The following is a 23,384-nucleotide window of genomic DNA, read 5'->3' on the forward strand; positions in this document are numbered from 1 at the left end:
GGATGTGAATGATATGGAAGGAAATCAAACTAAGATCTATTTAAACAACCAGCTTATTCCCAGTTTTAATATACTGTTCGGGTCTCAGACCGGTCGAAATGTCTCACAGTAGACAAGCTAGCCCCATAAATGCAATAATGCTAATAACCAGCTATGAGGTGAGGGGATTACCCCCGAGATCACTGCAACTCAGCACAAGGTCAGCATATGGGGGGGTGGGCAAGCTCTGAGCAGCTCCCAAGGTCTGCTGCTAATAACATTCTTCCTGTGTGCTTTGTTTGTACTTTGTGCATCAAAGCCATGCAGTGTTCATGGTGTAGGCAGCGGTAGGGAATGACTTTTTCCCCCAACAAGATCATGGACTGAAAGGACAGAACTTCATCAGCACACAGCAAAACACTGGAGGCAAAGACAAGCTCTTTATGAGCTTCAGAGGAGATTGGGATACACAGAAAGCAATTACTTCTGTTGAAATACAAGCAAGGCACAGAGGCTAACATCCTGCTCTTACTAGAAGTTCCTTAACATTTGGAGATGGCAAACACCCCAGACCTTCACTTTATGTCTCTTTACAAAGAAAGCAATTCCTTCAGTACAAAGCTGGAGGGGGCTTGACCTGGTACAACTGCAAAGACAAACGCCACCTAATGAACTCCCTCTGCACCAGGAGCAGGCATTTCAGTGGTCTTATGGGACTGAACAAGTGCTGCCGTGTAGCTGCCTTGCCTAGGCTTGCTGGACCAACAAGATGCTGGGAACTACCAGAGCAAAGTGAATGCAGGCGCTTCATTCACCCACCACCCATTAAGATCCACCCTCTGTCAGGTAAGCTCACGCCTCATTCACAGGTGCAGCCCTCATCGTGCATGGATGTCCTACAGGCAGATGGTAGGAAGCATCAAGGCTCCCAGGCACCATCAGCTCAGCCAACTGTGGATGGAGAACGGCAACTTTTCAATTCCATCTGCTCCTTTTTGTCACCTTCTGTACTCAGAAACACATTCATCAGAAGCACAAGCATGCTGGGACAGTGACAAATTTTACCATCTCTGGCTTGTCACTTTAACAGGATTAGATTATTTTAGTATTAATTCATTACACAATTTAATTCCAATTAGTAACATTTTTACAAGGCACTGACATAGCTGTGATGCTGGAGACAGCCATTGCTTAGCATGCAATGTAGCATCTCTATTCAGGTCAAACATTAGCTCTGCAGTGAGATTCCCCAATACCCATCAAGGAGCCCTTTTCCCTACCTTACCAACAAGAAAAAGAACACAGAAGCAGTTCAGACTGATGAGCAGCTTTCGGTTTTGGTGGAATTATGGTTTAAGGACAATAGCTCACTTCCAAAATTCTCCACAGACAGATGAAGTCAGGGTTGATTTCCCCCTCTTCCTTTCAGCCTCTCAACAGAAAGAATACTAAAAGCACTTTTCGTCTTATGGGGAGAGGCTGGGTGAGAGAAAGGAGCGCACCATCATCCCTATGGGTTAGCAATAAATCATGAAAGCTAGTGGAAAATTTGCATTGCTGCATTTTTCAGTCAGAACGGGCTATTCATATTCCTATCTTTGAGCATGTCACCTTTGAGATAAGATCACAAATGGAAACTATCAGCACTATTCTACCCGTGCTCCACTCCAAGAGGCAAGCATTGCTCCCATCAGCTCCCACCAGCTGGTACTGCCACCTACCTATTTGCCTGCAGACCAAACTCCATCTCTAGCAATGCCAGAAAAAAAGAACAACCCAGAGAGGCCCCACCAGCACCAAACAAGACAAAAATAAAGGAACATCTAAACAGAACTGCCCCGAAGCAAAGCAGGAAATAAAGATATGGATCAGGAGGGGAAAAAAAAAAGCAGAAGATACAGCCTGAAATACAGAAAGATCTGGGGGGGGGAAGCATTAAGAGCACAGGAAAGAAATGTAGTACTGGAACAGATTCCAAATCTGGGCAGTGATTCTCTGCACCACCTTCCTAAAGCTGTTGCAATCTGCATCCCTGTTTGAGGCAGGAGGACTGAGAATCGCTCCCAGATGGCAGCCTGACCTTGGTGCACAGTGCTGTTACACAACCCAGACCTGTGGAGGCACCAGGAGAGAGAAACAAAACACCCATAAAGTTACAGCCCATTCCCTTAATGGGGCTGCCACGGATCTGCCCCATTAATACTGCACAAGCCCGCGTGCAATTTTTATACTTTGAAAAAGGACAGAAAGTTGTTATAGCTCACGTTGTCCAAACCTCTCCTTTGCAATAGCACTGGTACCCATTTTAATAGAGACCATTACTGCATAAATGAGAAAAGGACCACTGAACTACGTGGCGAGTTGCCAGCTGGTGCTGCAGCCTCCAGTGGTTATGCTCAAAAAGATTTAAAGTCCAGCATAACCTTGATTTTTAATAGAGTCACATTTAATGAGCTTTAACGTCCACAGTAATAATTTCCTTATTACCTATCCAGGAGTTGGAACCACGATCAGAAAAAAAAGAAACAACGTGCTGCACTCCGGTCCAATGAATGAATTTAATAATGGCCAATACATTATTATCAAAACCATCAACATCACAGTCCTTAATGCCTTTTTTGGTCGGTGCAATTATAATCCTTTGTACCTGAAGCGCAATTGTTGCAGTTCACATAAGCATGCTGAACAGAGCAAACCCGACTGGCTGCAGGCCACCCAAATTCCTCACCTGAGCCAACAAGCTATTCAGGGTGAGCAGCAGAACAGGATGATAACATCTTACATTTACATCTAACTGTCAAAGAGGCAAAAATGCAAACTTAGCCATGACCTTTGCTGTCTTCCTGCTTTTATCTTCTCTTCCTACTCTTGAGTTCAGCCCTTGGTCTCCCTGCATCCCATGCAGCACTGAGGGGTCTCCTTCCTCACAAGTCCAGAGCTGGGCTTGCTGCTTGCATGCACCAATTGAGTCAGATGCATACACAGGTACACAGGTATTGCAGTTTACAAAAGAGGGTGCAAGAAAAACATTGACTTCTGCTTATTTTGTCCAGAAACCTCCCCCAAACCTCCTTGAAAACTGCTCTCTTGTTATGCACAATAAAGCTCACTCCCAAAGGCAGCCAACTGCACAATGACAAACAGAGCAGAGGAGCTTCTGCCACCAGCTCCTCATTTCACACCTTAAAAATACACTGAAATAGAAGGCACATGGCAGCTCTCCACCACTGCCATTCCTGTAGGCAGAGCTGTTGAGATCCTAAGACAACAGTGAAAGCTTCATCTTGCACTTCTTTTCCCAAGGAAGGCAATTTGAGCTTTCTAGCTATGAGGATCCATGTTGTTATTAAACCAGCCCTGGAACAGCTGTCACATCTACACTGCAACCACTGCATGAGCTAAGCAGGACAGAACCTATGCAGAAATAGATGCGGCTTGCACAGCATGCTTGAAGAACTCTGCCCTGCCCCAGCAAGGCAGCCAAAGCTGGCATTCCAACTTAAAGGCAGCTCAGATACGCCATGCAGACTCATAATCATAGTGCCATAACATCCTCAGCATCCCTTGAACATCCTCACTAACATACATGGGGTCTTTTAACATCAGACCATGCTGCTGAATGCTCCCTGCACAGGAAAGGAGGGTTAAGGACTGTTTACAGCAGTGACAGTGAAGAACACAAGCATATAAAAAGAAAACAATCCAGATCCTTCTATATAACCAGATCTCAGAGACAGTCACCCACAGGGCTCCTCCATCCTTCACCTACAGCTTATTTTCTCATTTTTTTTTCTTCATGAAACACTTCCATAATCACTTAGAGGCACTTGGAGAACACAGAGGGCTCTCCTGTGACTGTGATAAATGACAGCAAGGGACTGTCACCCAAGTATCTCTGACCCTGCTGCCTCTGCCACCAATGCTCTTCCCCAACTGAACTGGAGTCACAATGACATAGCACAGGACTGGGGCAACAGGAGAGGAAAAAAAAAAAAAAGCACCATATATAGGAGAAGCTGGAAATACACTGACACCCAGGGAGCTGTTTGTTTTCCTGTCAGAATCAAAGGCAAAAGAGAAAGCAGCTTTAAAAATGAATCCCTTATGAGCTAGAGACAAACCTGGTAACATCCCAGCACAGAAACGCCTCGTGAACAGCTAAAAGCAACTGCATGAAAGGCAGCAGAATAATTATGAATAACAAATCACAGAAGGCATACGTGAGTAACACGCTCCCTGAGAAGAAATGGTCTAATTACTGCAGATACCCCAGAGGCTCATTCATCAGCTGCAGAGACACAGAGCTGACCTCACCTCTGCAGTCTCTGCCCCTGACCGTCACTCTCCATGGAGGGCTTAGGGGCAGTGCCAGCTGTGGGCTCTGCAGCATCAGCTGCGCCAGGCAAAGTGACAAGCAAGGGCACCGGGCAGCCACATCTACTGTAATCTAAGCACCAGTGAAATTTCAGATGCTAATTGAAATATAAACACTATCCCTGAGAAGTGCTCACATCCCATGGGACCTCAGACTGGAAGCTCCTACAGGCAAAGATGGCCTTCCTTAAACGTTTGGGAAGTGTTTCATGCTTATGCATTTGTTGGGAGCATCCAGAAACCACAGTGACAAACTGTCGTTGTACCTCTAGCACATCATCAGCTCCTCATTTTAAAACCACTTCCCACCACCATATTTCTAAGGCTACATGCTACCGTGGTTCCACTACAAGACACTGAAGAAGGCTTAATGGGAATAAAGTACTTTTGTTTCAGCAGTGGAAAGACAAGCAAGCTGCTTTCAGAGCATTTTTGAGCCATAGCCGTGAAAGATGTTTTGTTGTGAGGATTTCTTTTCTCAGCCAGGGCTCTGTCTCTACGTGGGTCTCAAGTCTCTGACACACGTGGCCCAAGAGGAAAGCTCTGCCCTCTTCACCACATCTGAGGGAGCACTCTGACCTCTGGACACATCCCATGTTTGTGCTGCTGGAGCACATCAGGTCAGCTCCTCGCAGCTCCCTCTCTTACATTTCTCTAACAAAATGTTTTGAGGGCAGAGCATATGTGAGAGAATTACAGCAGTAAAGTCTCCTGGGCTCTGCAGAACAACTCGACTCAGCTCAGTCACCTCACAGTCTTGTAGGTGATGGGTCACATCTTTTTGATATCCTTACCTTGATTTACGGAGCCCGAGAGCACATCTGGAGGTGCTGACTTTGGGGTTACTGCACTAAAAAAAGGCTCACACATGCTTGTGAAGGGAAGAAAGACTGCACCGGAGAGCCACAGATTCTGCTAAATGTATTTAGCTCAGTGAAAGATGTATTCTATTTTCACAGAGTATCGAATGTAACTGTGATTAATGGGGCACATATACACTGATAAACAATATTAATTTGTTTTAAGCCAGGTCTGAAAAGATTTCAACCACTTGCTCCCCTGCAGCTATGAAAGTTATTTCCTGCTGTTTGTACTACCTCAAGGGCTGGAGCAGCCCTGAAAGGAAAGAAATATTTCCTTTTGTTCTATTGGCAGCACCAGTGTGGGAAAGCTGCTATGGTAGTATTTCATTTCTCATCAGCAAATGATATGGATTATTACTGTTCGTCGTTACCACCTCCCCTCCGTACCAACCTGCCATTGGATTGCTACCACACACCTTCCGCACCAGCCCCATGTCTCTTCATTTTCCCATAACCACCCCCAGCCAGCACACAGCCTGCAACGTCTCCATCTGCTTTGGCAGTCACTTGCTCTGGCAATATGGATAAATGAGATCTTCATGCCTAGAAGCCAAGAGCCTACCTGCAACTTCCTGCGGTGACTGAAAGCTCCCAACTCCTTCCAGATTCCCATGGATGGAGCCGCCAGCTTCGAGCACCCTCACCAGCTCCCTCAGCCTCTCGCATTCCTCCTGCAGCTGCTGCTGCTCCTCCTTGCGCTGCTGCTTGGCCAGGCTTGCTGGGTTCATGCTGAAATGAAGCACTTTGGTTTTGCTGGGGTCATAGTCGCCCTGTGTGCCAGAAACAACAGAAGTAAACTGAGTATCAGATCCCAACTCCAAGACCGCCCAACTGCACTGCCCTTCTATGAAGGCGAAACAGATTACAGCATAAAGCGCAACACATATGCAATAATAGTGCGTTATTCCAACAGCCCAGAACCAGGATTTGCTCCTCTTCCTCTCACTACTCTGCAAAGAAGAATAAACCCACAACCTTCCACAGAGCTTACTCCTTGGCTGACACCTCCGTTGTTAAATTTAACTCCAGAAATGAAGTTTTATAGCTGTATTTTAAATCTCTTGATAGAAGGAGATCATAATGAACATGCAAATGCATACTTAAACTACAGCAGGACACCCAGTGCCAGCCTAATTTATTACCAGTACGAGCCAGAAACATCCATATGACTGCAGTGGTGGAGTCATTAGCAAGTTGTATCAGCTCACCCCAAGCAAGTCAAAAGATATTTCATTTTACACTGCTCTTTTCTTGGAGGTTAGCTGTATTTATAGCAGTTTAAGCAGTCAAGTACTAAGATAACAGATTAATATTGCTTCAAAGTGAGAAGAAAACACTGATTTTACATTTGTGATTTCATAGAGACAATTTTCACACAAACTATGGGAAGCCTCACAACCATTAAAGTAGTAAAGCGTATGTTAATCTTGGCTTCCACAGCACTCTGAAATTCTTACTGCACTGCCTGTATAAAAAGGCATTTTATATGGTAATATATTTCCCTTCAATTAAATCTCAGGACCTGAAGTGATTTTGTCAACATTAATTAACCATCAAGAGCAGCATGAGGCAGGTATTATCCCAATTCCATCATTTACTTTTCATAAATAATGTGCTAAAAACATGCGTGTTTTCAGGGGGGCAAAACAAAGCAGAGACCGAACAACTACACTTTAAGTGCTACTGGTGACAAACCCCACACTGCTCAGCTAACAAACACCTTTTGCAACCATTTAAAACACTCCATTCATGTATCAGAAGGGCAGCACAGCCAAGCCTGTGCTCTCACCAAAATGAGGAGATGGTATCTATACATCCCATGCAACAAGTGGGTATGAAAGACTCCTAACACGAAAGGACTCGGGCACTATGGGCTAACTCACCATAGAACTGGGAAAACAAGGCATAGAGAGCCAGGGCAGTGCTCTTCATGCCATATCACATACCTGGTTCTGACACTGCTCACACCACCTCAGGGCAGGCCTGCCCTCAGGGGGGCAGCTGGACCTGCGGGCCCACAGCAATGAGGCTTTGTGACCTCACTTCCATGGAGACACACAGACCAGCAGAACCAAGAGAGAACATCATCCCACTGACAGCTTCAACCTGAAGGTATTTAGATGGGAACTGGAGGAGCAGGACCTCACATAGAAGCCTCAAGATATTTAACAGAGGGAACACAAAGTCTATCAGACCTATTCTCCCCAGCAAAACGCTGCCATTTACAAAGCAGTTCCCACTGCAGGCAGCCTAACTCCTGGTGCTATTCGCCTTTCAGGGCTCTCCCCCTGTCACGCTCTCACAGCAGGCCAGCATGGCCAGGGCACTCCTTACCCTCATTTACCTTTCAAGAGAACAGATTCAAACCCAAAGTTTGTGGTGCTGTTTAAACTGGTTGGCAAAATGACACTCGGAGCTGCAGAGTGAGGCTGCACCACCACAATGTCAGGCAGTGATCTCTGCTTGGCTCAAGCAAGGAGCACCTGTGATCTCACACTGCACCAGCACTGCAGAAACTCACACATAACAACAAGACACAGCAGCAGGATCCAGGAGGGAAGGAAAACCCTACGAACTCACACGGCTGTTCCCTTCCATGCTGAGACTGCTTTAACATGCGCAGCACCAGCCTATTTGTTTTGCTGGTTATTTACTCTTAAAAATATCTCTCTGGCCTTTCTACAAAGTGCTGCCAAGAAGCTGCAGTGCTTTGTCTTTCTGAGCTTCTTCAGTCTATTTATCCTCTCCTTTTAAAACATGCACTCTTGGAAAATCACGCTCAGAAACTCAGCTCTAAAGCTCACCCTCATTTTCAGGGCTCTCCAGCCCTTCTGAGCGTGTCCGTCTGAAGCTACACTGAGACAGGCAAATCTCTTAAAAACCCTCTGTGATATGAAGGCTGTATTTGAGGGCTACGGTACAATGCATCTCATTTAACATTTCTGGGAGATCACTAATACATTTGTTATGCTGCTCACACTTTTGGGCTAGGGGCAGTAGCTTTCTCTTTATTCCACACAGCACAGATCAAGCTAGCACAGTTCTCCCTACAGCTAAAATATTAGTGCTGCTGGTTTATATTACAGTAATGCCTATAGAAACCAAGTGAGACAGGGATCCCAGAGAGCTAGGTACTGTGCAAACCCCAGGAGAGATTACCATTGAAAGCCTAACAGCAGAACGAGATGTGTATTACAAGGGGAGAAGTGCTACAGGAGCAGCCTCCTGTTCAAGGCCCCTTGGCATCAATGTGGCAGCAATGAAAGGAGAACACAGACTCACAGATGACCCCTCAGCCTCAAAACCACCCTGCTGCCTTACACAGCACCAAGCACTGTGCTCCTGTGTCACTGCAAAAACTACTGACATCACAGAGTCTCAAACAAATGCAGGAAGCTTCCCATGGAAATGGTGTACAGTAAAGCTTCAGATGGAAGGGATGGATGCATGTGTACAGAACGCGTGACAACAGAAATGGCATTACAACTTCCAATGTTGAGAGTGTTCCTCCAAACTTCTGAAGGTTGGGAGTGAGTCAGGTTTGCTTTGGGAAGAGTCACAGCTGGAAACTGCTCTACAGAGCAGGCAGCAAAGCAGCATTACAATCCCGCTGGCATTTGAAGGACATGAAAGCTTAACACTGGTAAGAAACCCAAGACTGAAGAAAGCAAACATCCTCCTCCCCATAGAATCCTTTTAGCTCTGGCAAAATGTAGATAGATGGTTTTCTCCATCCAATGCCTTTCCCTCCTTAATACGTTAGTCTTACTGATCAGAATTTCATCCCTTCAGATCTGCTATGGAAGCCTGGAAAATAGTGTTGCAGGCACTGGGAGAGAAGAACTAAAAGGTTTGTCTGCTTAGAATATTGTTTCTAATCTAAGAGGTAGAACAAACAGTGTCATCTGAAAAAGGCATCGTGGAGAATGGACTCTGCCCAGCACAAGGCTCCTTGAATAGGAGCTGGAAATCCCAAAGCAACTCCCTGAGAACAGCTCCAGCTGCTGCTGCCATGTTAAACCAGCACAGGCAAGGAGTGAGGTAAGAAAGCATCTCACAGTACACTGTAATACATGCTGAGTTTCTCCAAGAGGTGCGAAATGCATGCTCCAAGTGCGGAAACCTGGCCTGAGCATCAGAACCATCCAAATCTACTTATGATCAAGGTGGCTGCATATAGAAGCATGAGATATTTTAGGGACGGAACCAAAATATGACCTATAGGCAAACTCCTTGATGGGATGTAACAGTAAAGCACTGCCCTGTCCCTGGCTCATCCAGAAACACCTTGGTAGGTTGTTCTGTTCATCGCACATCACGGCCAGTTCTCAGAGAACAAAAATAACCCAGCACAGCCCACCTTTCACCCCTCTTTTTCCTATTACTTAAAAATTCGGCAGTTGTAGAGATGCTGAAGAGTAAATAACTCCAACTAGAGAGAACTGCTGGCATTCATTGATTCTTCTTTCAAGGAATAACACTGAGCCAGTAATTCAGATTTGTCAGAAAAATGTACACAGAGTTTCCATTTAGAAGGAAGCAATAAATATCTTGATTGATTGCAACCAAGCCTGGTTGACACTTGGCAGTACAGTGAATTATTCATTCCTGGAAAGTAAGATGCTAACTAGCTGATTTGGTGCTTAAGGCAGCAAAAGCATTTCCGTGCTCTCAGAAGAACACTGGACATTTCACAAAGAAGATTTGTTGACTCCAGAGGTTAATGTTCCACATCTTGTGAAATCATGTTGTTTTGCACCCAAGACATGCCCCGAGGGGACACACAAGTAAAACTCCTGCTCCCAACACGGAGAAGCACCATCCCACCACTTCTGATCATACAGACATCATGTAAGAGACACGGCAGATGCACCACACAAGCACTACCCTCAATGCAACATCCTCCAGGCGCAGCCTGGGACACGGAACAAAAATTCTCTATGATCAGAGCTACCAATAAACTTTCTGACAAAAAAACTACAGAAAAAAGGGTTTGCAATGGGGCCAATTTGCCATCTAGAACAGACGTACAAAGCCAAGGCAGATGCTACTGCTCTTCCTCCTGCTTCCTTCTCCCAGTTCAGAAAAAAACAATGCATTGAAGAGATAATTGTGTGGATGCTGTGTGTCATTTCTTAAACTTATGTTATCAGCAAACAGTCAGTTTGTTGGTGTACCTGTTAGAATTATAGCACAAAAAAAACTTCCCCGGTAATCTCCCCATTAGGGAAGAGTCAGTCAAGTGACAAAACAATGAATGAAGACGGGATTGCTTTAATCTCTGAAAAACAGAAACTTTTCCCTTAGAAGAGCAGTTGTTCAGAAGAACAATGAGAGCTGCCAGTGACAGCACCTTGAAAAGGGCTGAGCTTCATCTGGCATCTCTCCTCGTGACTGCTTGAGAAGCGCACAGTCCCAATTCAGGGATGTCTTTCTCAAGGAGCTATAAAAGCTTTCACTTTCACAGGCCCACAGGTAAGAATGAAGTACTTAAAACCACACTGACTGCTTTTCATTTGATGAAACGTTCAGTGCTCAACAATTTCAATTAGGACCTATTCATCTACCACAGATATTCCTCATCAGAAGGAGGAACTGCTAGCCAAGGGAATAGCCTCCATCGCTGAGAGTACATTTGTCTAACATCACTAATGAGACTAAAGAAGTTCATACATCCCAAGGAGGCAATGACTGTCACTGACAGCAAGCACTATCAAGGATTATCAGCTGCCCTCCCACTCTCAAAGGCTCCTCCTGTTTATTGCACTAGTGAGCAAAAACCCATAGATGAAACCAACGTGCAGCTAAGTGCCTTATTTCCTCACAGCACCCATGTCTATCAACCTTAAAAGATTGGGCTTTCTGAGCAGCACAATAAATTCTGTTGCAACATATGGACAGCTGAGCTTAATCGCTGCGCGCTTGCAATGCAACAGATTGTGCTTGCCCCTGCTGAGAAAAGGCTGTCGATTGGAAGCTCTTCCAGGGAAGGACCATTTCTTCCTTTGCACAGCTCTCACACAGAACAAGTGCCACCCAAATGCCAGCAATGCACACTGCTGCTCTCTCAGCTCAGGCATTTCTTTCCATGCCGTCTCCATAAAGGAAAAGCCTCCAACACTGCTGTAACGGAATAGAAACAGTTTAAGGAGATCAGTAGATTGTATCAGCTCTAAAGGAATGATTGGTCAATAGCTACCTCGGAAGAACACCCCAAATAATGACTGTATCTATCTGTAGGAGATAGATGAGACAGTTTCTTAAATACAGATACAATGCGTAAATAAAGGAATTGAAGCAGTGGTGGGAAGGGAGCGCTTGAAAGGCAGCCAAGTAGGAAGGCACATGGGCTCCTGTCTGCTGCCTCTCAGAGGCAGATAACGGGATAGAGGTATGGAAGCCTTCCTCAAGGCTTCAGGTCTCTGTACAGCAGCATTGCTCATCAGAAAACATGGTATTTGTGAGTAAACAACTACACACAGGCTTTGCAAAAGGGTAATAAATACTGTTACTTTTACTGAATCATCAAAGTAGAGAAGTCACAAAATATTACAAGTCTTTGTTCAACATATTTATCTCGTAGCTGATGCGTATCAGTATTTACATCTAGAATCATTTGTCATTAGTCCTGCATCAATACCCCTCAGAAACCCTACTCTAACATGGGGAATAAAAACAAAACAACAGTGGTCAGTGGAGTTGAATCCAGTTGGTGGCCAGTCATGAGCAGCATTCCCCAGGGCTCAGTGCTGAGGCTGCTTCTGTTTAACATCTTTATTAATGATCTGGATGAAGGGACTGAGTGCACCCTCAGTAAGTTTGCAGTAAGTTTCCTTCCCACCAAGCTGGGAGGGAGTGTTGATTTGCCAGAGGGGAGAAGGGTACTACAGAGGGATCTGGACAGACTGGATCAATGGGCCAAGGTTAACAGCAGAGTTTCAATAGGGCCAAGCGTCAGGTCCTGCATTTTGATCACAACAACCCCAGGCAATCCTACAGGCTTGGGGAGGAGTGGCTGGAAAGCTGCCTGATGGAAAGGGACCTTGGTGTGCTGATGGACAGTCGGCTGAATATGAGCCAGCAGTGTGCACAGGTGGCCAAGAAGGCCAATGGCATCTTGGCTTTTGTATCAGGAATGGTGTGGTGAGCAGGACTAGGGAAGTCATCCTGCCCCTGTACTCAGCATTGGTGATGCCTCACCTTGAGTACTGTGTTCAGTTTTGGGCACCTCAGTACAAAAAGGACATGGAGGTGCTGGAGCAGGTCCAGAGAAGGGCAATGAGGCTTGTGAAGGGCTTGGAAAATCAACCCTATGAGAAGAGGCTGAGGGAGCTGGGGCTGTTTAGTCTGGGGAAAAGGAGGCTGAGGGGAGACCTTATTGCTCTCTTCCAGTACCTAAAAGGTGCTCACAGTGAGAGCAGGACAAGTCTCTTCTCATTGGTGACAGGACAAGGGGAAATAGCCTCAAGTTGCACCGAGGTAAATTTAGGTTGGATGTTAGGAAACACTTCTGTACAGAAAGGGTAGTTAAACACTGGAATAGGCTCCCCAGGGAGGTGGTTGAATCACCATCCCTGGATGTACTTAAAAACTGTTTGGATGTGATGCACAAAGATGTAATTTAGCAGAGGGTTGTTAGTTAGGGTACTATGGTTAGGATGCAGTTGGACTTGATGATCTTTGAGGTCTTTTCCAACCTGAGTAATTCCATGATTCTATAGTTCAAACCAGGGAAAAAAATAAAATAATATAAATAAAATAAAAATAAAAACCAGCAGGGAGGTAGATTTGGTATTTACCACCTGGCAGACACACGCAAATCCCCCAGCACTCACCGGTCTCATTGCAGTTGAGTATTAAGGAGAGTCAGCCTGGCTACACAGGTGAGCACCTTCACCCAGCCTACCCTGACTTGACTTTTAGCTGCTTCTTTTTAGAAAGAAATTTCAGAAATAAGATTCTTTTTGGTGCTCAGCTCCTCCCTTGAACAAATACAGGAGGCACTGCTCCACATGGCACAAGGCAGCCTCAGAAACTTAATCCTTCCTCAGGAAATGCCATTTTAATGGAAGTTGTTTCTTGGCTTTGCTCTTCCAGTTTCTTTGCTGAGGCTTGTTGAAGTGATTAGAGCAAAACCCAAAGCAAACCACATCCCAAGGAAGTCCCCGTGTGCCCGGCACGAGGCACAACACACAGCCCAGCCCCACATCCCTCTGCCACAGAAGGTAAATACAGCAAGAGATCTCTACAGAGCATGGAACAGGAGCTTTGTTAACAAAAGTGGATTGCAAAGATGAGACAGAACAAGCTTACAAATAAGCAACCACCGCCACCTGCTCCTCATTCCTCTGCCAGAACACACACACTTGAAATCAAACAGCTGAAAACAAGCAGAAGGTGCTGGATGTTGGGGCAGGACTCACCAGTTCCCACCAGATCACATGCTGGTAACCTACTCCTCCTTCCCCGCATTTTCCCCCTATCATCTTTGTGTATATATCAGCAGTACAAACACCCCTGACACTCAGGCAGCAGAAATTAACACGGGCAGCCTCTGCAGCTTCACTCCTGCTCCTTCTTCCCCCAAACATGGAGATCTTTCTTCTGCCCCAACTACATGACCTCTGGTCTGCACACTATGGGTCAGGCAGCCCTTCTGCTGTGGCCTCCTAAGCACCCATGTTAACCATGTCCAGAACAGCAGAGATAACGATGATCTCTGTGACAGTCTGTTAGTTCTCTCCATCCTCAATAACTGCTGTAGCTCCCACCAGCACATCAGCTTTCAGATCCCTACTCTCACATGCCATGCCATGGATAATCATAATGCTCTTTCTCCAACCCCTTCCCCACTCCATCAATACCACCACCTCCAACACCCAGATGAGCTGCTCCTTCCCCAGAGATCCTTCTCTACCCTTTTCTTTTTCTTCCACATCTGATCTGCCACACACGTACTCATTGATATTCCTCCCTACGGCCCTCTTTTACTGCAGCATCTACAGAAAATTAGCAATGAAACAGAAAGGAAGTTGGAGTTAAGATATATTGCAGACAAAAAGCTCTAATCACCCTAATCACACTGCTCTAACACCAGACCACGTCCTTTGTTACATCATGCAACATCTTGGGCACTGCCGCAACACGAGCAGTAAAATAAATCATCTCACCCATGTGCTGCTAAAGCCCTTCAGGTACAGTTTTAAGAAGGGGATTTTTTTTTCCTATACCCATTTCCAAATGCAATTCTCCCTGGAGGATGCAAGCCTATAATTTGCATTGAATGAGGGCATTCAGATGAGGTCTGGGACACAAACAAATGCAACAGAAAGGTTAAGAGTTGGGACAGCAAGACAAGGAACAACGCAGAGTTGGGATAACTGAGAAGAAACACATTCAAGCATTCACTGTCCCTTTCAATTCAGCATTGCAGCTTTTCTTTTTATTGAATTTGAAGAAAATCGCAGTCTGCTGAAGGACAGATTGTTACCTCCCAGAGCTCTGAATTTCAGGATTTCTCCTTTTTCAAGTCAAAGATTTCTGTCTTTCCTGAGAACAAAGTTCATAAGAAGTTGCTGTTAGTTACACTCTTGTAGTGTGCAAAGACATGTAATGGTTCAAAACCTCTGATAAAGGCAAAGGAAAAAGAAGCAACATTGATTTAGAAAACAGCCCCAAAGAGATTATAGCTTCCATTTTTAAATTCCTTTTTCCAGAGATAAGAATTACCTTTACAGTGAGAAATGCTGGTTCTCATAGATCTGACTTCCAAAAAAAAATAATTGTCAACCTTCCCATACAAATGAAGTCACCTCTGGTTATGAACGCTGCTGAGAAATGCCAGACCAAAGTCTATTTCTCCAGAGAAGCATAGAGTTTAAAACAAGTTTATTACTTTGCTCTGTTTTCTTATTGTGCATGAAATGTGCACATACAGATACTGTACAAATAGACCAGGAAGATGAAGATATTGGAACTGAGGGTTTTTTGTAGCATTGACTCCAATCCAGATATCCAACCAATCAAAGCTTTCCCTCTCAACAATGCTCCATGGATCACACTTTAATGTCTCAGTTATTCTGTGTTTCTTTGTAAAGCTCTACTTCAGAATGAATGGAGATTGGATTGCAAGGGGAGACTGGAGAGGAGAAAAGCATCACAAATCCCTGTACTAGCCTGGGATCCTTGCTCCTCAAACAGGAGGGAAAGAGTCAGCGTGTAGTAGCTGAGGCTCCTTTATGAAGACCTGAGGTCTTTGGAAAGGAAAAAAAAACCTGCAAAACAATATTTCCTAGAGAATATACCTAATTATGAAAAAGCAAAACCTCTAGGAGTTTTAAGACGCTATCTTACATAAAGAGAAAAATGAAAAAATAATAGCAATGTAAGAAGCAATTACCTCCATGATCTGATGTGGGACACAAAGTTCAGCTAAGCATATACAAGCCTAGGAAATAAGTGACAGGGAGAGCTGCCACTCACATTGCTTGTCTGTCCATCAGGCTGGCTGCTGAAGCAACAGCATTAACAGCAACACCACACAACTTCCCAAAGGCCTCAAGCACTCCAGCACCGTTAGATCCTGTAATTTAGTGCATATACAAGTACTATAGTATGTCCTTGCATGCATTCTTAGACCTGACAGGATAGGAGGCAGCTTCAGTGCCTTTTGGTGGAGGACACAGGGCAGCTAGCACTTTCATTAGCAGCTTCCCTGCCTCGAGCTGGGAGCTGCTCTGCTTCAAGAGGGAGCCAAGTTCCCTTTCACATCATGTAGCAGCTCTGACAGGCACAAGCGGGTTGGAGGATTCATTTCTGACAGTCTCTGAGCAGCCGGTCAGTGTCTGAGTGGGTTTTACAGCAAACGTGCTCCAGGTTAAACAAGCTCACTGCAGCCTCTCGCTGTGAGATGCTATTGCCTCCCAGCTTCTTTCTGCTTCAGCCAAGTAGAAGATAAAAATGAGGAAAACAAATAAAGTGTGTCCCTGCAACACATCAAGGAGGAGAAAAGCCAGAGAAAAATTGGCATTTCTATTTCTTTTCTTCCTCCCCCCTTTATCGTGACACAGCTTCTGCATGGGGAGAGCTGACCTTCCCCTGCACCAACACGACATCTGACCAGATACCATGAGAACATCCTTCCAGTAATAGGGGATTCTGTAGAGGGAGAAGTGAGAGAGCAAGTAGGGAGCTTCCATCATCTCAAAAAATAAAAATGTATATACATGCAAGTTCCCCCTTAATTATCCATGCCACTACCTATGTTATCCACCAGAGTCACTACAGGGGCAGTTAAACATGTTGAATATGCAGAACCCTCATTTGCTTGCTTAGCTCTCAAGTCAGAGATCAGAGCTTCTAAAAAACCCAGATATCAGTTTAGAGGGTACATTCAATTCCGGCTCCTCAGGACAAGCATTACCTTTTCCTTCCCTGCTCACCATCTGGTCAGGTTACCTTCTTTATTTAAGTAAGCTACAAGAACTTTTTTCCCGTTCTCCAGGAGGACGGGACACATCCCCACCTCCTTTCTCCTAACCCTATGGTGGCAACTGCCTCGCAGTCCCTACCCAGTCCCAGGAGGATCTTGGTCCTCACGTGAAAGGGAATCGCTTCGTGTCCTCCTGTTCCTTGAACATTAGAAGTTTCTACAGGATTAGGATTAACAAACATTAGAGAGGTCCTAGCCAGTGAGAACAGTGAGGTTGCAGAGCAGCTTGCTGTGCATACAAAGAAAGACTCGACTGGAAGAGTCAGCAATGCAAGGAGAATTAAAAAGCACAGTTAAATAACCCTAAATCCTCATGCATATTTATAGACTACATCACATCAAAACTAAATCAATACTCCACGCTAGTTACATATGGCCTGAGAAAGGAACCGCTGGTAACTTGTTTTTGTTTTACCCGTTGTACTGATGAGGCCTGGAAAGTCCCCAAAGGTGAATAAATTCACGGACCTAGGAGGGCAATTTCAAACTAGGCTTCATTGCAGGAAGGCATTTCAATGCAGAGGGCAAGAAGGAATAGAAAGGTGAGGCAGCGCCCACATGGCGCAGACAGCACAAAGGACCCAGCTGAGAGCAATGCTTGAGAATGAAACCAGCTCGCAACCTCCTGATCCCATAACAGGGAGAACCTTTCCTGACACAAGGGAAGGTGTTTTGATTTATGCTGCACCTCTGCAAGTACTATTAGCTACATCCCCTGACATTACATCCCAAACATTGCATGTGCAGTGTGCAACTGTCCACATGGGGGACATACATCAGTATAACCATATGCTTCAATGCACTGCCTTGGCTTCCACTGGGGGAAAAGGATTTCCAGCTGCCAGCAAGGCTCCAACTGCTACTCATTCATTTCTTCTTTAATGCAGTTTGAACCAAAGATATGGGAAAAGGTTTCGGAATGTAACACTGGAATCAATGGTCCATTAGCAAAATGACTGTCAACTTGCTAAGCCCAAGTTGCATTAATTCATCTCCAATACATCTTCCTTACTCAAACTCAGACTGCTACAAAGTTGAGCCAAAAAGAAATTTAAGTTTATCTTGAAATAAACTCAGTAAACACAAAACGATCCAGACATCGGTGCATGACTTCAGGGTCTGAAGCACCTGTGCTGTCCCTCATTTGGTTTTATTCCACCAGTTTTACTTCACCACGCTAATGGACCGACAAAAAATAAGCACATTTTGCACTGAGACGTGGAGGGGCAATGATTTCAAGTTATACTGCCAAGTCTTCTCAGAGTTATGACTGCTGGGTCAACCTATAAACTGTTAAGACCCTACAAAAACCTCATTCAAAACACAGTACTTCCTGCCACACAGAATTCAGGCTTGGATTCTATCATCACTTTCCCCACCATCAACATGAATCATAACATTTTTATGAAAGAAAATTGTGACTTGAAGAAATTACAGCTTTCTGGTGCTTCCCACTGGGAAACCAGTTCTTCAGCCTTCGGGTAAGAAGTCCCCAAAGCAGAGAGGGCAGCTGAGCCCCACACAACAGCCACCACAACATGCTGTGGCACAACCAGTTATTTCTACTCCATTAAGTTGCACGTACCCCCAGATGGTCTTTGCTGTGCATGGGATTTATCAACAGAAACCAAGGAGCTCCTTCCTAAAGTAGATACTGAACTGTGAACGAGCACCTCAATTTATCCACCCAAGCCATAAGTGGCCTCAAGAAAAGTCAAAGAATACAAATCACATGAATTTATACATTTCTACCCTCCAGCGGGTCAACAGCCAACAACACAAAAATGATCAAGAGATAAAGGAAAAGCATATTCGATGTTGGCGATTTCTGAAGAAAAACAATATTGTCTCCCCTAATCGCTGTGAAAGGAGTACAAATCTCTGCCATCTCCATGCTTAACAGAGCTCAAAAACGTTTACATTTCACTTGAGAGGAAATATCTGTTTCCATTATTTCAGTCCACTCAAATCGTTTCTTCACTACTTTGTTCTCCAACTCAGAACTTTGCATCAGATGAATTCACTTACCGATGTTTGCAAATTCCTAATCACCCATTGGCAGTATTGATCCACACATTTCACACTTAGTACAGTCAGAATGAGACAGCACTGATTGATGTACAGAATGTGAAAAATGAAAAATGCCATTAAACAGCTTGCCTCATAGAGATCAAGTTATTTCTTATATATCTGCTGCCTCGTTCACTTCTTGTGAAGCTTCCAGAATACAGCAAACCGAATCCCCTTAACTCCTAAGACAGGACTGATACGTAACTCCATTAAAAGACCAGAAAAAGCAGGTAACACAATTTCATGGAAAACAGGTCTTGTCAAATACACTTGAAGAGATTTCAAGTCTAAGTAATTAAGATAACTGTGTTGACATAACAGAATGGGAATTCTATAAAATATTCGCCTCAGTATCAAAATCACATTTTCTTTTAAAACGAGTACAAGGCAAAATATGACTACAGCGGTTTCCAAATGGACCGTGAGCTGATGAACTAACAATGACATTTTCAAGTTATTTCCAATAAGAATTGCTTTTCACCAGCAGCATGCGGCGCACATCCTCTAGGATATATAAGAAAATAAGTTCTTGGCAAAATAAGTAGATAACACAGAGGCAGAATCATAGGAAACAACAAAAGCACAAACATGACTTAGAAACCTGACTGTTCCCCAGCACAGCTTTCCATGCACCGTGAGGCATCCCAAGGCACAGGATACAGCCTCACTTATACAACACAGGGAACCTTCTGGAATGCAGTGCTGTGAGAAGGGTTCTCAGCCCTGCTCAATAACCTACATCCAACTTAATGCTGTGGGGCAAGCAAGAATCTTTATGTAGCTGTGTAGAAAACTGAGTAGGACCAGAGACACAACACTGCCTATGAATACAGCACTGATGAGCCCACTAGAAAGATCATGCGTACAGGAGAGGTGTGCATGCATAAGAGGTGTGTTGAAAATTAAGGAAAAATATCTTACCATGAAAAACGAATGGGAATCAAACTATTTACTACACAGAAGGCAGAAGCAATTTGACCAGGTCTCTGTTGGATTTGACCACGTCTCTGCTGGATATCTAATGCTAGATGGTTCTTTAATTTAGCAAACAAAAGGCAAAGAAAGAACCCGACAGCTCATATTGAAATCAGCGAGGAAGAAATAATGTAATTTTAAATAGAGGTGGCTAATCAGGTAAACCAATATACTGCCTGTTGCTTAGTATCTTTAAACCAATATTTGATACCATATTGAAAACAGACTTGAACAACCACAAGTTACTGGATAAATTTCCACTAGTATTTTTTTGCATCATATAGCAAATCAGAATGAGTACTTTTTGGCCATAAACCTCTTCATTCAACTCATTCCACTTCCTCCAGTTAAAAAACCCACCCAACACTATCCATTGCTTTCATCCATTCTCTCATATTAATTCCCCCTCTTACTTTCTAAGCCTCCAGACAATTCTGTAACTTCAGCATTTATTCCTCTTAGACATAACAAGAACCTTGATGTTATCGGTGACAGTTTAATCTTTTTTCAAGGAGAGTTTTAATTTGTAGAGAAATTATATTAGAATCAGTGCCTCTAAATACAAAAATACTTCCAAATCTATGTTCATTTTAATATTTCAGGCTAGCAGAGCTGCTCAGGTTCTCAGGTGATGGAAAAGAAGGATGACACTTAAAATTCAACCACTGAAATTGCGCTTCTTTCCCCTAAAGGAAATGTCATTATGATGGTGAAAAAGACAACCTGAACAGATGCAGGCTGATCACAAAGGTGTAATCCAGCTTACTGAAACTGTACAGATTCAGGAAAGGGTAACTTGGTCATTAGAATGCAAAACAATCTGGAAACAGAAACAGGTCTGTCACAAGACACCTTGCTTAGCCTTAAATCAGCATGTCTATTTCTCCTTGACACGGCCTTCAGTTGTCCCTTAGTTACAGGAAACGCACACGTCTGCCCTCCCAACCCTTCCAACCAGCAGCTTCATGGTCTGTCCTGCTGTTCTTAGCAAAAAAGGGGCTCAGTTTTGCTACGACTCAGTCCTACTTCTGCCTGACAGCTGTCTGTGACTTGGCCTGTCAAGGACTACCCATGTGTCCAAATTTACCCAAGTACTGTTCTGCATAGCTCTGAGACTGAGAGTAAAGTTAATTTAAGCACTTCTACTTTCTTTGGAAGACAGAGGAGAAACATAGATGGACTAAGATACGAAAGCTCAACAATTAAACACAAACATCTCAACATACAACTTTTAACCACGTTCATAGAAAGTTTATTTTACAAGGATGTGTACCCACATTCCTCTTCTGCTGACAGAGCTTCAACATACTATTTCTCATGCTTCCATCTCACATCCTGCTGCCAGTCACCTATCTGTCTTCCACAGCTGTTCTCTGAATGCATCATCCATCATCTAGTTTTGTTGCACTGTGCATCTTTGGAGACAGTGAGGCACCTGAAGGATTCCAGAGCAGGAGCAGAACTGGCAAGCAGACAGCTTGAACAAACTTAATTTACTCCTGTAGAATTAGATCGTTCCCGTTGCGTGCACATGTCATGATAAACAATAAGACTATTGTGGTTCTTCGTGTCCATCAAGCAGAGATTAAATGGATAAATAATGTTTCTGCCCTCAAGAAGCACTTTGAACAGCACGAGAACACACTGAGAAAGCCAACTTTGGCAGCCAGCTACAAAGTGATCTTTTGTAATAGATAAACCCAGTCCACTAATCTCTACCACCCCCACCCTCCCCCCCCCAACTGCTTCCTAACCAGTGCCAGTAATTCCAATTGACATTAAAAATAACTTACAGGAGTACCTAGGAGGAAAAAAATGCCAACATGACTGTGGACCAAGGCTGCTCTGCTCAAAAACTGATTGTTGGTCTGGCTGCTGAAGGGGATCTGCAAAATACAGCCCAAGCAGATCCCTCCCAAACATGCACGGCCCTTCAGGAGCTGTGACAGACACCCCAAGAACTGCAGCAGGAAGTGAGCAGGAGGGAGAGAAAGCAAAGGATGGAGGTCATTTCAGTTCAAATCACGAGTGAAGAGAACTGAGAAAGCCTCTCCATGGGACTGCTCTGCTGCAAGACATCAGTAGATCCCCTCCCAAGGTGAGCAAGAGAAACAGCGTGAGGTAAAGGAAGAGATTGCAGGCTCCATTTAAACAGCTCCATCCATTGCAGTCACATCTACCAAAACCACTTGAAATATCCATTTATCACCTCCCTACTTTAAAACGAATCAATACCACTGCAGGACGGCAACTCTCTATGCAAGTGAAAAACAAGATGGCCTGGAGCCCTTGAAAATTCTCCCTGTTCCTTACCAGCTTGATACCAACTCTGCCACTGTCTGCATCATGCACAGCAGTGCTGTAGTGCTGCCCTGAACAGTGCAGCAGCTCCTTTGCTTCCAGCAGTTCCACGAGCCTTGAGCTGTGAGTAGAGAAAGAGCCCCCTCTGCTTGCATCTCCACAGTTAGGAAAAGCACTTGTACAGAGCCTAAGTGCTTAATGAAAGGAAAGCACTCCTTTGCCAGAGGAGTATGTGGGGACCTGTTAGGAACACTGCAAACTCAGGAGTATGTTTGTTAAGAAAGTATTATTAAAGAGAAGAGTGCCTACTTGAGAAATAGAGGAAGGTACAGTCTCCAGATGCACACACAGAGCTCCAGCAGCAATCGACATCGTGTAACACACAGTCATCGGGTGACTAAAAGATAGAGCTGAAATAGAGAGCCATGCTGCACGAGCACACAGTGCTATCCAACTCTACAGACAGTTTCAGTGCTAGGCAATGAAAGCCAAGAAGGAAGTTAACCCACCATAGAGAGTCACAAAGTGAGGGATGGAAGGCAGCTCAAGTCCAACCATGGAAAGGAAAGATGAGGAACAGCCCTGTGCTCTCCTGACCCCACAAGTTTGTTGACACAGAGGTTGAGGTACCAAAGCCCATTTGAATTCTGCTCCCCATACTGCTGCTTCTCCTACAGTAGATCCACCCACTGGGAACTAAGACTCCTGGCTCAGAATGGTTATTTAATAACTCTGTCCTCTTCCTCATCCATAATCTTGCTATTAACATATTAAAGAAAAGTTGAGGAACCACAAACATTTTTTAAAGACAAAGCACTCTGTATTAAGTTTTACCAACCTCAAGTGTGAATCAGCATGTACAGACTGGTAGCCTACTATACATTATTCATTTATTATATCCATCCTGTGCTTTCTGCAGCAACATGCAATCCATAACAGGTTCACAAACAGCTCCAAAAGACGACTGCTGTAGATTTCACTTAACTCCTTATCTATCTGCTTTAAATGGATTAAATGACTGTGTCATTAAAATGCTTGAAGTAACACTTTGATCATAAACTCCTCATCATTTTACAGTTATTGAATCTGATCCCTAATTAATGTTATTCTCCCATATTTTTGTCTTCTGTTACCAGCCTGGTTTCCCATCAATCCCAGCTCCTCGATCCCAACACGGCTGCTTTGTATGCCAGACCATTGCATCCTAACAGCCCTTAGTTGAATCTGCTGATTGCCCAAACCCAAAGGAGCAGATGAAGAGAAGGAATTTCATCTGAGGTGGGGTCAGAAGGAGAGAGAAGATAATCCACAAAATACTAACCATGCAAAAC

The 23,384-nt window shown here is 44.3% G+C and overlaps 1 protein-coding gene across 7 annotated transcripts in view; it reads right to left on the reverse strand.

The window, feature by feature from the left end:
- The window catches only part of MAD1L1 (mitotic arrest deficient 1 like 1), a 307,430-nt gene that overhangs the window by 106,331 nt on the left and 177,715 nt on the right, over nucleotides 1-23,384 (reverse strand). For all 7 annotated transcript variants that reach the window (XM_015876929.2, XM_015876934.2, XM_015876933.2 and 4 more), the window contains exon 16: nucleotides 5,779-5,986. In XM_015876929.2, coding sequence (XP_015732415.1) covers nucleotides 5,779-5,986 — 208 coding nt within the window. The remainder of the gene's footprint in view (nucleotides 1-5,778; nucleotides 5,987-23,384) is intronic.

The sequence above is a fragment of the Coturnix japonica genome, chromosome 14 (genome assembly GCF_001577835.2).
Source record: "Coturnix japonica isolate 7356 chromosome 14, Coturnix japonica 2.1, whole genome shotgun sequence".
Taxonomy (NCBI): Eukaryota; Metazoa; Chordata; class Aves; order Galliformes; family Phasianidae; genus Coturnix; species Coturnix japonica.